Source organism: Sarcophilus harrisii, chromosome 3 (assembly GCF_902635505.1).
Source record: "Sarcophilus harrisii chromosome 3, mSarHar1.11, whole genome shotgun sequence".
Taxonomy (NCBI): Eukaryota; Metazoa; Chordata; class Mammalia; order Dasyuromorphia; family Dasyuridae; genus Sarcophilus; species Sarcophilus harrisii.
In genome coordinates, this window is record NC_045428.1 from 599,804,443 (window position 1) to 599,816,575 (window position 12,133).

General features: G+C 41.5%; 1 protein-coding gene across 1 annotated transcript; it reads left to right on the plus strand.

The window, feature by feature from the left end:
• Positions 1-2,535: 2,535 nt before the first annotated feature.
• On the plus strand, positions 2,536-10,377 carry LOC111719956 (zinc finger protein 2 homolog). Its single transcript, XM_031961723.1, has 6 exons — positions 2,536-2,610; positions 5,073-5,207; positions 6,515-6,641; positions 7,048-7,055; positions 7,367-7,565; positions 8,054-10,377. Exons 1-6 carry the CDS (start codon positions 2,536-2,538, stop codon positions 9,787-9,789), a joined length of 2,280 nt encoding a protein of 759 aa, XP_031817583.1. The 3' UTR covers positions 9,790-10,377.
• The last annotated feature ends 1,756 nt before the right edge of the window (positions 10,378-12,133 follow it).

A 12,133-nucleotide genomic window follows, 5' to 3' on the forward strand; every position in this document is an offset into this window, starting at 1 on the left:
ATTCACATATGGACCAAAGCAGGCTTCTTCTGTGTTTGTCTCTGTGTCTGCTTTTGGGGGAAGGCAGACTCCCTGTTGCTCTGATTCAGGAGAATTCTCCATAACTAGCCAAGCCTATCCTCCAATTGTTAGTGCCCATTTTAATGCCATACTAAGCCCTATCCCTCTCCACTCCTGGATCTCTGAACTCTAATTCCACCCACAGTGTTATTCTTGGAGGGGGTTTTGGAGTGAATTATTGTGGGGCTTCACTGTGATTTCCCAATCTTAAGATCCCTCTTTTTTTGACAACTTTACAAGTATTTTCTCTAATTAGAAGGAAATTTGATGAGGACAGAGACCATCTTTTCTTGTGCATTTGTATCCTCAGCATTTAGCACAATGATCTTGGAAGGGCTGAATAAGAAGAGGCCTGGATTCATTCTTAAGAGAAGGGGCCTTGGGAAGGCTGGCTACCAAGGCTAGAGGAAATAGGGTTTTTATTATGTGCTTTAAGACCTTCCATAGGATCAAGGTGTCCTCCAGGGACAGTGAACAGCAAGGAAAAGTAAGCTGTCTTTGCAGTGGGGAAGAAAGGCCTCTTAGGATCCAGGACTTGCAAATTTGGAATGAAGACAGGGAAAAGGGCCAAGGGATTCTTAAGTGGAGGAGAGTGTAGATTTGGGGAGTGCACACTAGGGTTCCTCCCAGCAGGAAGGGCAAGGCGGATGACTGGGGGGACATGAGGGAAGGTGAGGTTGTGGAGGGCACTGGGCACAGGAGGTTTGGAAGGAGTGGGGCAGGGGGAGTTCCTGTAGGTCAGGAGATTGTGAGCAGAGGCAGGGAGGTCTGACTTTCAGAGCAGGGAGGAGGGGGGACTTGGCAGCATTAGGGGGACCCGGGTAGAGTGGAGACAGAACTCCTGGGACTGGGGTGACAGTGGCCATTTCTCGAATTCTAGGAGCCTGAGGGCAAAGCGTGGGGCTGAGGGAAAGCCGAGCCCTGAGGTTGGATCCCCGAGACCAGGGTGAGGCGCCAGGGGGTGTCCACCTGGCAGCGAGGGCTTGGATTTGGGGTCCCCCACGTTAGTATTAAGAGAATAGGACTGGAGGAAAGCGCGACGTCCAGAACCTCAAGGGCGGGACCGCTAGAGTGGGGCTCATTAGGGGCGCCGAGGCAGGGGAGGATCTCCCCCAGTTTCCCCCCCTCCTCCCCCGCAGCGTGACCAACTAGTGAGGCCCCGCCTTTGCAAGCGCAGCCCTGGCCACCTCCTGGAAGAATCCTTTGTGGCTCGCAGTGGGATCGCGTCTCGGCTGGCCCAGCCCGGGGCCCAGCCAAGATCGAGCCTATATCCTGCCTCGCCTCCGTCCCGGCCGTAGCCCCAGGTGCCGCCCGCCTCCCCCAGCCCATCCCTCTCTGCTCGCCAGGTGAGTCCTTCCCCCTCCCTCTGTGGATCCAGATCTCCTGCCTTCGTCCCTGGGGACCGGGACTCTCGCCCATCCGTTCCCTAGGAAACTGATTCAGGCCTCTTTCCATCCAGCTCTCACCTGTTGTTCTGTCTCTCCCCCTTCTGCCCCGCTCCCCACTTCCCGCGGCTGCTCCATCCCCTCTCCCCCGCCCCCTCCTCACCATCCTCCGCCAGCCACTGACACCGCGTCTTGCCACTCCCCCAACTCCCCTAGATGCTTTTGCCCCATCAAGCCCCCTCATGATGGCAGTGCCCGGGGTGTCTTACCCACCGCGCTGCCCATCACAGACCCAGGCCTCGATCTCCCTGACTCAACCTCTTTCACACCCTCCATTTCCATCCAGGGACATTTCCAGAGCCCACTCCACTTTGGATCCTCTCTTGGGCTTGGGTTCTGTCTAGCCGCTCACTGCCCCAGCCCCTTGCGTCTGCTCTCCACCCTCTCTCCCATCCCAATTCCCAGTGGGGATTGTCTCTAAGACCCAGCCTTGCTCTGGCCATTCCCACTTTAACCTTCTTTCTCTCTTCCCTAGATCATCCGGTTTCTAGACCAGACTTTTTAAGATGGGGCCCAGGAACTTGGCTTAAAAATATTTGGATAAATAGATTTAAAACAATTGGATTCATTTGTTGTTGTTTTTGCATTTACAAATATTATTCTGAAAGAGGCCCATCCGCTTCACCAGATTGCCAAAGGGGTCCATGATGTAAAAAAGATGGAAAAATCTTTGGTTTTTTTGGGAGGGGGATTTGGAAGGGAAAATGAAATGCAGATAGAAACCTGATTCAACAAGTATCAGTGACAGTCTGGCTGGTGAGGCTGTGCAGGACACGTTTCCTGCATCTTGATTCTCCAAACAGAGAAAGATGGAGTAGGAAACAATAGCAAACATTTCTGTTCAGATCTTTTACATTTTCAAAAGCTGTGTTGATTAGAGTCTCTCCTTTGAGGGAAAGACTCAGGATTCTCACCCTCTTTGGTTCCTTGTCCAATGTAGGTCCTTGTGGAGAAAGCTAATAATCTGTCAGCAAGAGGAAAGGGAAGATCCCCTTCTCTGCAAATCTCCCTTCTCAGTTTAGCCTTTAGGATGTCCAAGCCTGGCCCAAGAGAGAAGCTTGGAGCCAAGGGAATGGCCCCTGGGACCCAGAAGACTCCATCCCAGGTAAGTGCAATCAGTCCACAGACTTGGCAAATATTAGCAAACGGGTGCATTTCCATAGAGAACAACAGAAGAAAATTGTATATGAATTTGTCAGTGTCTATTTTGAATATTATAGATGTTCATATATATTCAATTCATTTATACATTATTAAATGAATCATCTATTAACATATTAAATGAATCATATATATATATATATATATTCATTTAAACATACACACAGAATGTAATAACACCGTTCCTCATCTCATATGAACTTCCTTCTCTGCTGGTTCCTTTATGCATTTTAACTGTTTTATTGACTGTTCATCATCTCCATTTTCTCCCCAATTGCTCCCTCTTGTGGCAAACAAGAATAATGCAAATTAATTTTATTTGGGGAAAGCCTTGACCAGAGTTCTGAAATGGTTTTCTTTATTTCATAGTCACTGTATAAATGTTCTCCTGGTCCTGCTCACTTCAGCCTGTTTCAATCACACAAATTTTCCTAGAATGTGGTGTTCTTTTTCTTTTCTTTTTTTATAATATATAATTGTTCTCTCTGGAAGCGGGTTTCTTGGGTTGGTTTTCTGGAGGCAGCCTTAGTTTCGGTTCTGAGTAATAATCACCTCAAATGCAGCCAGCTGATAAAATCCAAACGTTTATTTTCTCTCTCTCTCTCCTTGGTTCTAAGAGCTCCCTCTGAATGTCTCCAAATCCAAAGGTTTGTCCTGCAGCCTTTAGCCAGTACAAAGGTGGAAGATGGAATGAATCTGACTCCATCTCCGAGAGTGGGCTTGTGGGCTTCCTCCCAGAGTGCTCTTTGGCCCTAAGAGCTTTTTGTTTATATGAGCCCTCTAAAGGTGTGAACACAAGCATTGTTTCTATCGGTTCCACTTAGTACCTTGTTTCAAGTTCTGGCCCATAACATCTCCTTGTAAGATCAGATCAATCATACTGGACCATGCAAAATTCGATAATTATTGTCTCTATCAACTCTAATGAGTTAACACTTTGTAAGGATTCCAACACTAGAGCTTTCCGAATCCCTCTCATTCCCTCTTTCTTAGGATCCAATGCTATTCCACACCACCCATAAACCAGGTTATATGTTGGCAATGTTGGCAGGAATGTCAGTAGTCAACCTTCTGCCCCAGTGTTTGCCCTTAGAATCCCCTCTTCTCCCTACACCCCACCCTGTCTTAAAGATAAGCAGCCTATTATGCTTTTGATAGCTCTGCTGAATGGGAAGGTTTGTTTTTTTCAAACAAGCCTAATTTCACCTCTTTCCAATTTCCCCCTATTATTCCTTGTTCTGCCAACTAGAGAATTTCCAAATCTTCCTCTCTCTGACTGTACATAAGATCCTCAAAGACAGTTATCATTCACATCTCAATGAGATCTTCTTTTCCCTAGATAAAAATTATAAACATCCTTCTAACCCTAATTCTCTGTGGTCCAACCTCATCATCCACCACCATCTTGGTCATCCTCAGGAGGATGTCCTTTCCTCCTTCTAAAGGGTCTTCTTGAAGTTTATAGAGGCATAAGTATCCAGGGTTTTTTTTTTTTATCCTGGACCTCTCAGAATGAAGTCTCAAAAGACATTAACTTTGGGGGTGATAGCACCACACTCTTGACTCATACTGGGCTTGTAGTCTACTCTGACCTGTTTCAGGGGAGATGCAGTCGAACCACTCTCTATCTTGTACTTGGAAAGGTGAGTGTTTATACCCCATAGTAAGAATTTACATTTATGCAAATTGAACTTGATCTTACCAGAAATGTGTGAGTGGAGAGAAGAAAGAAAGGAAAGGATCAGACCCAATGGATTTTGAGAAGGGAGAAATAACAAGTTTTGACATGTGATTAGGTGTCAGTGAGGTGAGGGAGAGTGAGAAACCCAAGGTAATACTAAGATTCTGAACTCCAGACAATGACAGGAAGGTCCTGGGAAGAAATAGGAATGTTTGAATTTCTATTATCTCATCTGCATGTTGAACAGGTTATTTCTATTTTTGTAATTGGAACCAAATGTTTAGATGATGGTCACTCTGTTTTATAATCTGAAGTAAAGTGATTTTCTCCTTCATTCCTGTTCTTCCCCCATTGTTTATCTTAATATTCTGGCTCTTTTATTCCTTCAAAGGAAATCTATTATTTTACCTAGCCCTGCAAAGCATGCCTTTGATTGATTGGTTGATGTAGCATTAAATCTTTAAGTTAACTTTGGTAATACAGTTATTTTCCTTATTATTATCCCTAATTATCTCTCCAGCAATTTAAATTAGTCTTTATGTCTTTAAGGAACACTTTGTAGTTGATCGTATTATTGTTTGTCAGACCTAGAAGACAACATTATTCCACACAGAATACTAAGAGGATATGCCTGGAATATTAATGATCACAGGACAAAAAATTGAGAAATGCCTCAGAAGTTTATAGAGGCCTAGGTATCTGGTTTTGTATCCGGGACTTCTCAGAATGAAGCTTCAAAAGACATTAGTAGTTTTGGGGATGATAGCACCACACTCTTGACTCATACTGGGCTCGTAGTCTACTCTGATCTGTTTCAGAGGAAATGCAGTCGAACCACTCTCTATCTTGTACTTGGGAAGGTGAGTGTTTATTCCCCATAGTAAGATGGGGTAGGAGATGAATTTTTAATTGGATAAAGGACAGAAACATTTGCAAAAGATGAAATAGATTATTTTGATTGCATGATATGGAATGTTTTGGTACAAACAAAATCAAGACCTCTAGGAAAAGAAGTCCTTTGGGAAAATTTTTTTGGTAGAAAATTTCTCAGACAAAGCCTTGAAATTCAAAATGTTAGTTGTTGGGTCCTACACTCACAGCAACAGAATAGCTCTAAAGGCAATCCTTGGTATCTCATTGTCAGAGTTTATTGTAAACAACAACTTTATGAAAGAAAATTCCAAATACAGAAAGAAATGCAAATCAACCCTAAAATTTTATCCCCTCAAATTGACAAGAATGACAGAGGTTAGACCTACTCTATATTGGATAATTTGTGGAAAGACAAGTCTGCTAATTTTCCAATGGACTCAATATAACCATTCCATTGGCCATTTGGAATTATGTAGATCAAGTGGCTAAAGTGTCTGTCCCCTTTTGATTTAGAGATTAGGCTTCATATATATCAAAATATTTACAGCTGGAATTTTAATAGTAGCAAATAATAGGAAATAGAGCAGATGCTCATTGATTTGGGAATAAGTAAGCAAATTTTGGTACATGAATATAATGTCTGTGTCACAAAAAAACAGTGAATTTGAGGATTATAGAGAAACATGGAAAGAGTTGTATGAACTGATACAAAACGAAGCAAGCAGATTCTGGTACACACTATATACAGTTACTACAACAGTGACAAGGATAACTAGTGGCTATACAATAAAACCAGTAATTAAATAATAAAAAATCTTTTTATTTTAGTTAAAAAAACAAAGGACTGCTCTGTGGCATATATGGGAGAATCTATGCAATATGACACAAAAGATAACAATAAAATTTTATTCTAAAAAAGTCTCCATCTTTATCTTGTAAAATAAGAATCAATGCTGTCTCAAAAAAGAAACAATATGAGACTTTTTTCTTTGCCATTTCTTCATTAATCACAGGGAATCTTCTTTGCAAGATACTTTGTTCTTGCCAAGTCATAAATTTTCCGACTCCACACGTATTTGACAATAAGACCTTTCTCAACTCTCTTCTAACTGCTGACACAGACTGTTTTTCTCATTATTAAATTACCTTCACCAATCATGGTTTCACAGGCGGCTCTGTCACAGTCACTTTTGACTATGTCACAGTCACCTGCCTTCTGCCTTCTCTAAATGGATCCTTATATGGAACTATATAATTGCCAAAGTTTAACCCTCCAAATCCTTTGGTGTTTCAGAAATGTGTGACATTCAAGGATGTTGCTGTGTTCTTCAGCCGGGAGGAGTGGTGCTCCCTGAACCCTTCACAGCGGGAGCTGTACAAGGAGGTCATGCTGGAGATCTCTCAGAACCTACTCTCTCTGGGTAAGAATGATTTAACCTCTGACCCTGCCAGTGCGTAACCATCAGATCCTTCTAATGAAAGGGACTACCTTTGCTCCCTCCCCAGCTATTTGTTGCAATGTGTCAACATTTATGCATGATTGAAAATGAAAAATTGTTTGTCCCTTCCTGTTGAAGAGAGAGAAACTGTTCTCACCATTTCCTGTCCTTGTCTCATCTAATATGAAAATTGCAGTTTCTTTTGTTGCTCTTCAGATTGTCTCCTCCTAATTCTAGGAAGTTTTAGATCAAATTTGGAATCAGAATTATATACTCTCAGTCTGATGATATGTGACTTCAGTGTCTCAATCCCACTTGGATTATAATTTCCTCAAAAATATCCCTGGGAACTGGTCAATGAGTTTTTCTTTGTGGGTTTCTGGTGCAGGGAACTCAGTAGGTCTTGCTATAGTCCTTTCCCTTGTGGGAAGTGTCCCATCCTTAGGGCATTCATTTTGATATCTAACCTCAATTTTCAAATCAGGCTGCTAGTGTTATTCTTAGGGGCTGATTAGAGCAACTCTAGCTTTATTCTTTCTTACTATTTTACTTTAATTCCAATAAGAATGCCAGAAATTATGGAGATTTCCTCTGCTTCCCAGAGGGAGATGGACAAAAAACCAATTTTGTGATTCCCAATTGGCTCCATGACTTTTCCTGTTTCTCTCCTAAAGCTCCCAGCATCATCTTATACACTATTCCCATAGATCCTTGGGGACCACCATCTGATACCTCCTAGCATATCCCCCCTTCCCTTAAAAGGAGTGAATTTAGAGGTTTCTGTGTCCCTTTGTTATTTACCACGATCAGGTCTTCCAGTTCCCAAAACAGATTGGATCTCAAAGTTGGACCAAGGAGAAGCACCATGGCTGCCGGAACATGAAGACTCTGGGAACTCCGGCCTAGGTGAGTAAAATTAGGAGGTTTCATGGCATTTACTTCAAGAAGTCACCATATGCAAATATTGGGCTGCATTCTCCCCTGAGATTTCCTATTGGGAGTCCTTTTATGGCCCCCTGTATCAGCATAACTCATTTTTTCCCTTCTGTGTCTTGTCTGATCTTTGCCTGCATTCTCAGAGAAAGAGTGAGTTGTGCGAGGCACTTGGGTGGGCTCTGTTCAACCCATTGAAGGAGGTCACCCACTTGATGTGAGGACAGAGCTACTGAAGTGTCAGTGGTAAAATAACGAATAAATGAATAAGTGAATGAAGGAAAATGTATTAAGCAATTAAGCAAACAGTAATGGCTAGGGAAACAAAGAGAAACAGAGGGAAGGAAGGCAAGGGAGGATGAAGAAGACAAAGTAACACTAATGTCAATCACTATACTATCTGCCAAAGGAATTAAACAGATATATTTCTGGGTTTTTTACTTGTTCTTTACTTGCTTCAGATGGAAAGAATAGACCTAAAACCCAGAAGTCTACTCCAAAGCCGAATAGTTCCTGTGACTTTAATTTGAGAAAAATCAAGGGTAGTGAAAATAACTCAGAGAAGAAGCAAGGCGACTTGAAGAGTCATTCCAAAAAATTAAATATTATCATCAGGAAAACTCTTCGAGAAAAAAAAGATGATGATGATAAGTCGGAGAGTAATTGTAATCCACAGTCGACCAATGAGGGTAATCAACTTGAGGGGAAGCCAGATCTTACTAAAGATCAGAAAAATCCAAGTGTCAAAAAGCCTTACAAATGTAACGAATGTGGGAAGACTTTCAGTCGAATCTCATACTTTAATGGACACAAGAGGATTCATAATCCAGATAGATTTTACATTTGTAATCATTGTGGGAAAAAGTTCTCAAGACCCTACAAACTTGCCGTACATCAAAGGGTACATACTGGAGAGAAGCCTTATAAGTGTGATGAATGTGGGAAGTCCTTCTCCCAGACTTCATCCCTTACTCTGCATCAGAAGATTCATAGTGGGGAGAAGCCTCATAAATGTAACGAATGTGGGAATACCTTCAGCCAGCGCTCAACACTCACTGCACATCAGAAAAGACATACCGGAGAGAAGCCCTATGAGTGTGGTCAGTGTGGGAAGGCTTTCAGCCGGAGCTCGAGTCTTAGTGTCCATAAGAGGAGCCACACGGGGGAGAAGCCCTATGAATGTACCGAGTGTGGAAAGGCCTTCAGCCAAACCTCATCCCTTATTGTGCACAAGAAGATTCATACTGGAGAGAAGCCCTATAAATGCAACGTATGTCAGATGGCCTTCAGGGAAAGCTCAGCCCTTCATGTACACAAGAGGTTACATACTGGCGAGAAGCCCTATCAGTGTAATTACTGTGGAAAAGCCTTCAGTCAATCCTGCAGCCTTGCTGTACATAAGAGAATACACACCGGAGAAAAGCCTTATAAATGTAATGAGTGTGGGAAGGCCTTCTGTGAGAGCTCATCTCTTAGTACACATCGGAAAATTCACACCGGAGAAAAACCCTACAAATGCAAGGAATGCGGGAAGTCTTATTGCCAAAGCTCGACGCTCAGTGCTCATCAGAAGATTCACACCGGGGAGAAATCTCACAAATGTCATCAATGTACAAAAACTTTCGTAAAGCCCTCCCAACTTGCAGCTCATCAGAGAATTCATACTGGAGAGAGACCCTATAAATGTGACCAGTGTGGCAAGACCTTCGGCCACACTAAAACCCTTCATGCCCACCAGAAGATTCATGTTGAGGAAAAACTTTATAAATGTGATCAGTGTGAAAAGTCCTTCCAGTGCAGTTCATACCTCGCTGTGCACAAGAAGATTCATACTGGGGAGAAACCTCATCAGTGCAACGAGTGTGGAAAAACTTTCAGACAAAACATATCTCTTATAGTACATCAGCGGATTCATACTGGAGAGAAACCCTATAAATGTAATCAATGTGAAAAGTCCTTTCACGGCAGCTCGTACCTGGCTATCCATAAGAAGATTCATACTGGAGAGAGACCTCACCCGTGTGATCAGTGTGGAAAGGCTTTCAGAACCAACTTGAACCTCATTGTGCACCAGAGGATTCATACTGGAGAGAAACCATATCAGTGTAATGAATGTGGGAAGTTCTTCACCCAGAGCTCCAACCTTGCCGTACATCAGAGAAGTCACACTGGAACCAAACCTTCTGAATCTAATTAATGTATGAATCAAGGACTTGATGACACAGAAAATTCATGTGAATGTAATTTTTTTTCTCCTCTTCTATCAGTGAAGAAAGGAGGAAAAAGCAGATGGGACTTTATATTTCCTGTAATTTTATGTAAAGATATATAGGAAGGGACAAAGGGAGAGAGCATAAGATGATCTGTACTTTTAACAGGACAAAGGAGGGTTGAACACATACACACACACACAACTTTGTTCTAGGAATAAATCAGACTCAAATCAATAAGCAGGGATGAAGAGTAGAGTTAATGTGGAGAATAATCAAAAGCACAATGAATGTTCACTTGAGGGAAGTGAACACTGAAGGGGATATTAAAAGTTAAAAAAGAAATCAAAGAAATGATATAAAGAGGGCCCCATTATTTGGATAATGAGTAGGTAAGGCAGTGGAGACAGTGTGGAGTCTGGAGCTGGAAAGATCTGAGTTTAAAAATGGCCTTAGATACTTAATAGCTAGATTACTCAGAGCAAATCACTGAATTACTTACTGTCTGCCTCTATTTCCTCATATGTAAAATGGAATTAATAATAACATCTCTTTTTTCAGGGTCATTATGAAGATCAAATGAGTTAATATTTTTATTTTTATTTATTATAATAACTTTTTATTGACAGAACCTATGCCAAGGTAATTTTTTTACACCATTATCCCTTGCACTCACTTCTGTTCCGATTTTTCCCCTCTCTCCCTCCATCCCCTCCCCTAGATGGCAAGCAATCCTTTATATGTTAAATATGTCGCAGTATATCCTAGATGCAATATATGTGTGCAGAACCATACAGTTCTCTTGTTGCACAGGGAGAATTGGATTCAGAAGGTAAAAATAACCCAGGAAGAAAAACAAAAACGCAAGCAGTTTACACTCATTTCCCAGTGTTCCTTCTCTGGGTATAGCTGCTTTGGGGTATAAGCCCAGTAGTAACACTGCTGGGTCAAAGGGTATGCGCAGTTTGATAACTTTTTGAGCATAATTCCAAATTGCTCTCCAGAATGGTTGGATTCGGTCACAACTCCACCAACAATGTATCAGTGTTCCAGTTTTCCCGCATCCTCTCCAACATTCAAAATGAGTTAATATTTGAAGTGATTTCTAGATCTTAAAATTGTTTATAAATGCTAGCTCTTAAGAATATTTGGTGGGATAATATTGTATCATAAAAATTGATGACAGGGACAAGTTCAGAGAAACTTGGGAAAACTTGTATAAACTAAGGCAGAGTAGTGAGCAATACTAGGAAAACAATTTATGCAACAGCAGTATTATAAAGAAAAATTACTGAAAACTTTCAGAACCTGCAGTGTACAATGACTTCCCAAGATTCCAGAGGACTAATAATGAAGCAGGTGACCCATCTCCTTACGGAAAGGAGAGGGCAGAATGAGACATACATTTCTGGGCCCAGCCAGAGTGAGAATTTGTTTTGTTTGTCTTTGAATCTTGTTACAAGGGTTTCCTTTTTCTTTTTTTCCGATGTGGAGAGAGGGAAGGGAGATAAAACCAACACAAATTAATAGTCCTCATTCATATAACACTTTACAAAGAGCCTAACAAGTATTATCTCATTTGATCTGAATGACAACCCTAAAAGGTAGATGCTGTTATTCTCATGTTACAGATGAGGAAACCGTGTGGCCAGAGTCACATAGTTTCTTAGACTTACTTAGATACTGATGGCCCTGTTCCCCTCTGGATGACTGGTGGATGTTGACTCTTAGAACCTCCCAGAGGTTCCCATATAAGATGGGATTCTTATTTGGTAGTTCAAATGTTAAACCTTATGAAGAACCCTGAGATTAAAGGAGAAATAAATAGTAGTCTATGAATCAGCAAATAAAAGTTCAGTATAGGCAGGAAGGTTAAAGAATTAAGGAAAAGGGCCAGGCCAAAAATTCTTCTTTGGAAACTTTCCAAAAATACAATAATAAAGAAAACAAATGGGAGAAGAGTAGAAAAGGAAAAAAATATGTTGATTTCTAATCAATTGAGGGAAGGAAAGGGAGAAATATGAAGATATAGATAATTAAACAGAAAAAAGGAGGGGGGAAGATGTAAATAATTAAAGAAAGAAAAAAGAATTCTTAAAACTAGAGAAAAGACTACAAAAAAAAGTAGTGGGAAGGGGAAGGAAAGAGCCTGGTGGAATAATATTGCACAAAAGTAAACAAAACTCACCCTATTGACAATGCAATCCAATCTGATGAACGTCTATTAAGTGCCTGTTATTTTTCAGGCACCGTGCTAAGCACTGAGGATACCATTAATAAAAATAAAGACAATCCTTGACCTCAAGAAGCTTAATGTCTAATTGGGAGAGG

Excerpts from the sequence above, each read along its gene's own strand:
- LOC111719956 (XM_031961723.1), top strand. The coding sequence starts at position 2,536 with ATGTCCAAGCCTGGCCCAAGAGAGAAGCTTGGAGCCAAGGGAATGGCC. Across the intron at positions 2,611-5,072 it reads CCCAGAAGACTCCATCCCAG|AATGAAGCTTCAAAAGACAT; the intron begins GTAAGTGCAATC and ends GGGACTTCTCAG. Across the intron at positions 7,566-8,053 it reads CTCTGGGAACTCCGGCCTAG|ATGGAAAGAATAGACCTAAA; the intron begins GTGAGTAAAATT and ends TACTTGCTTCAG.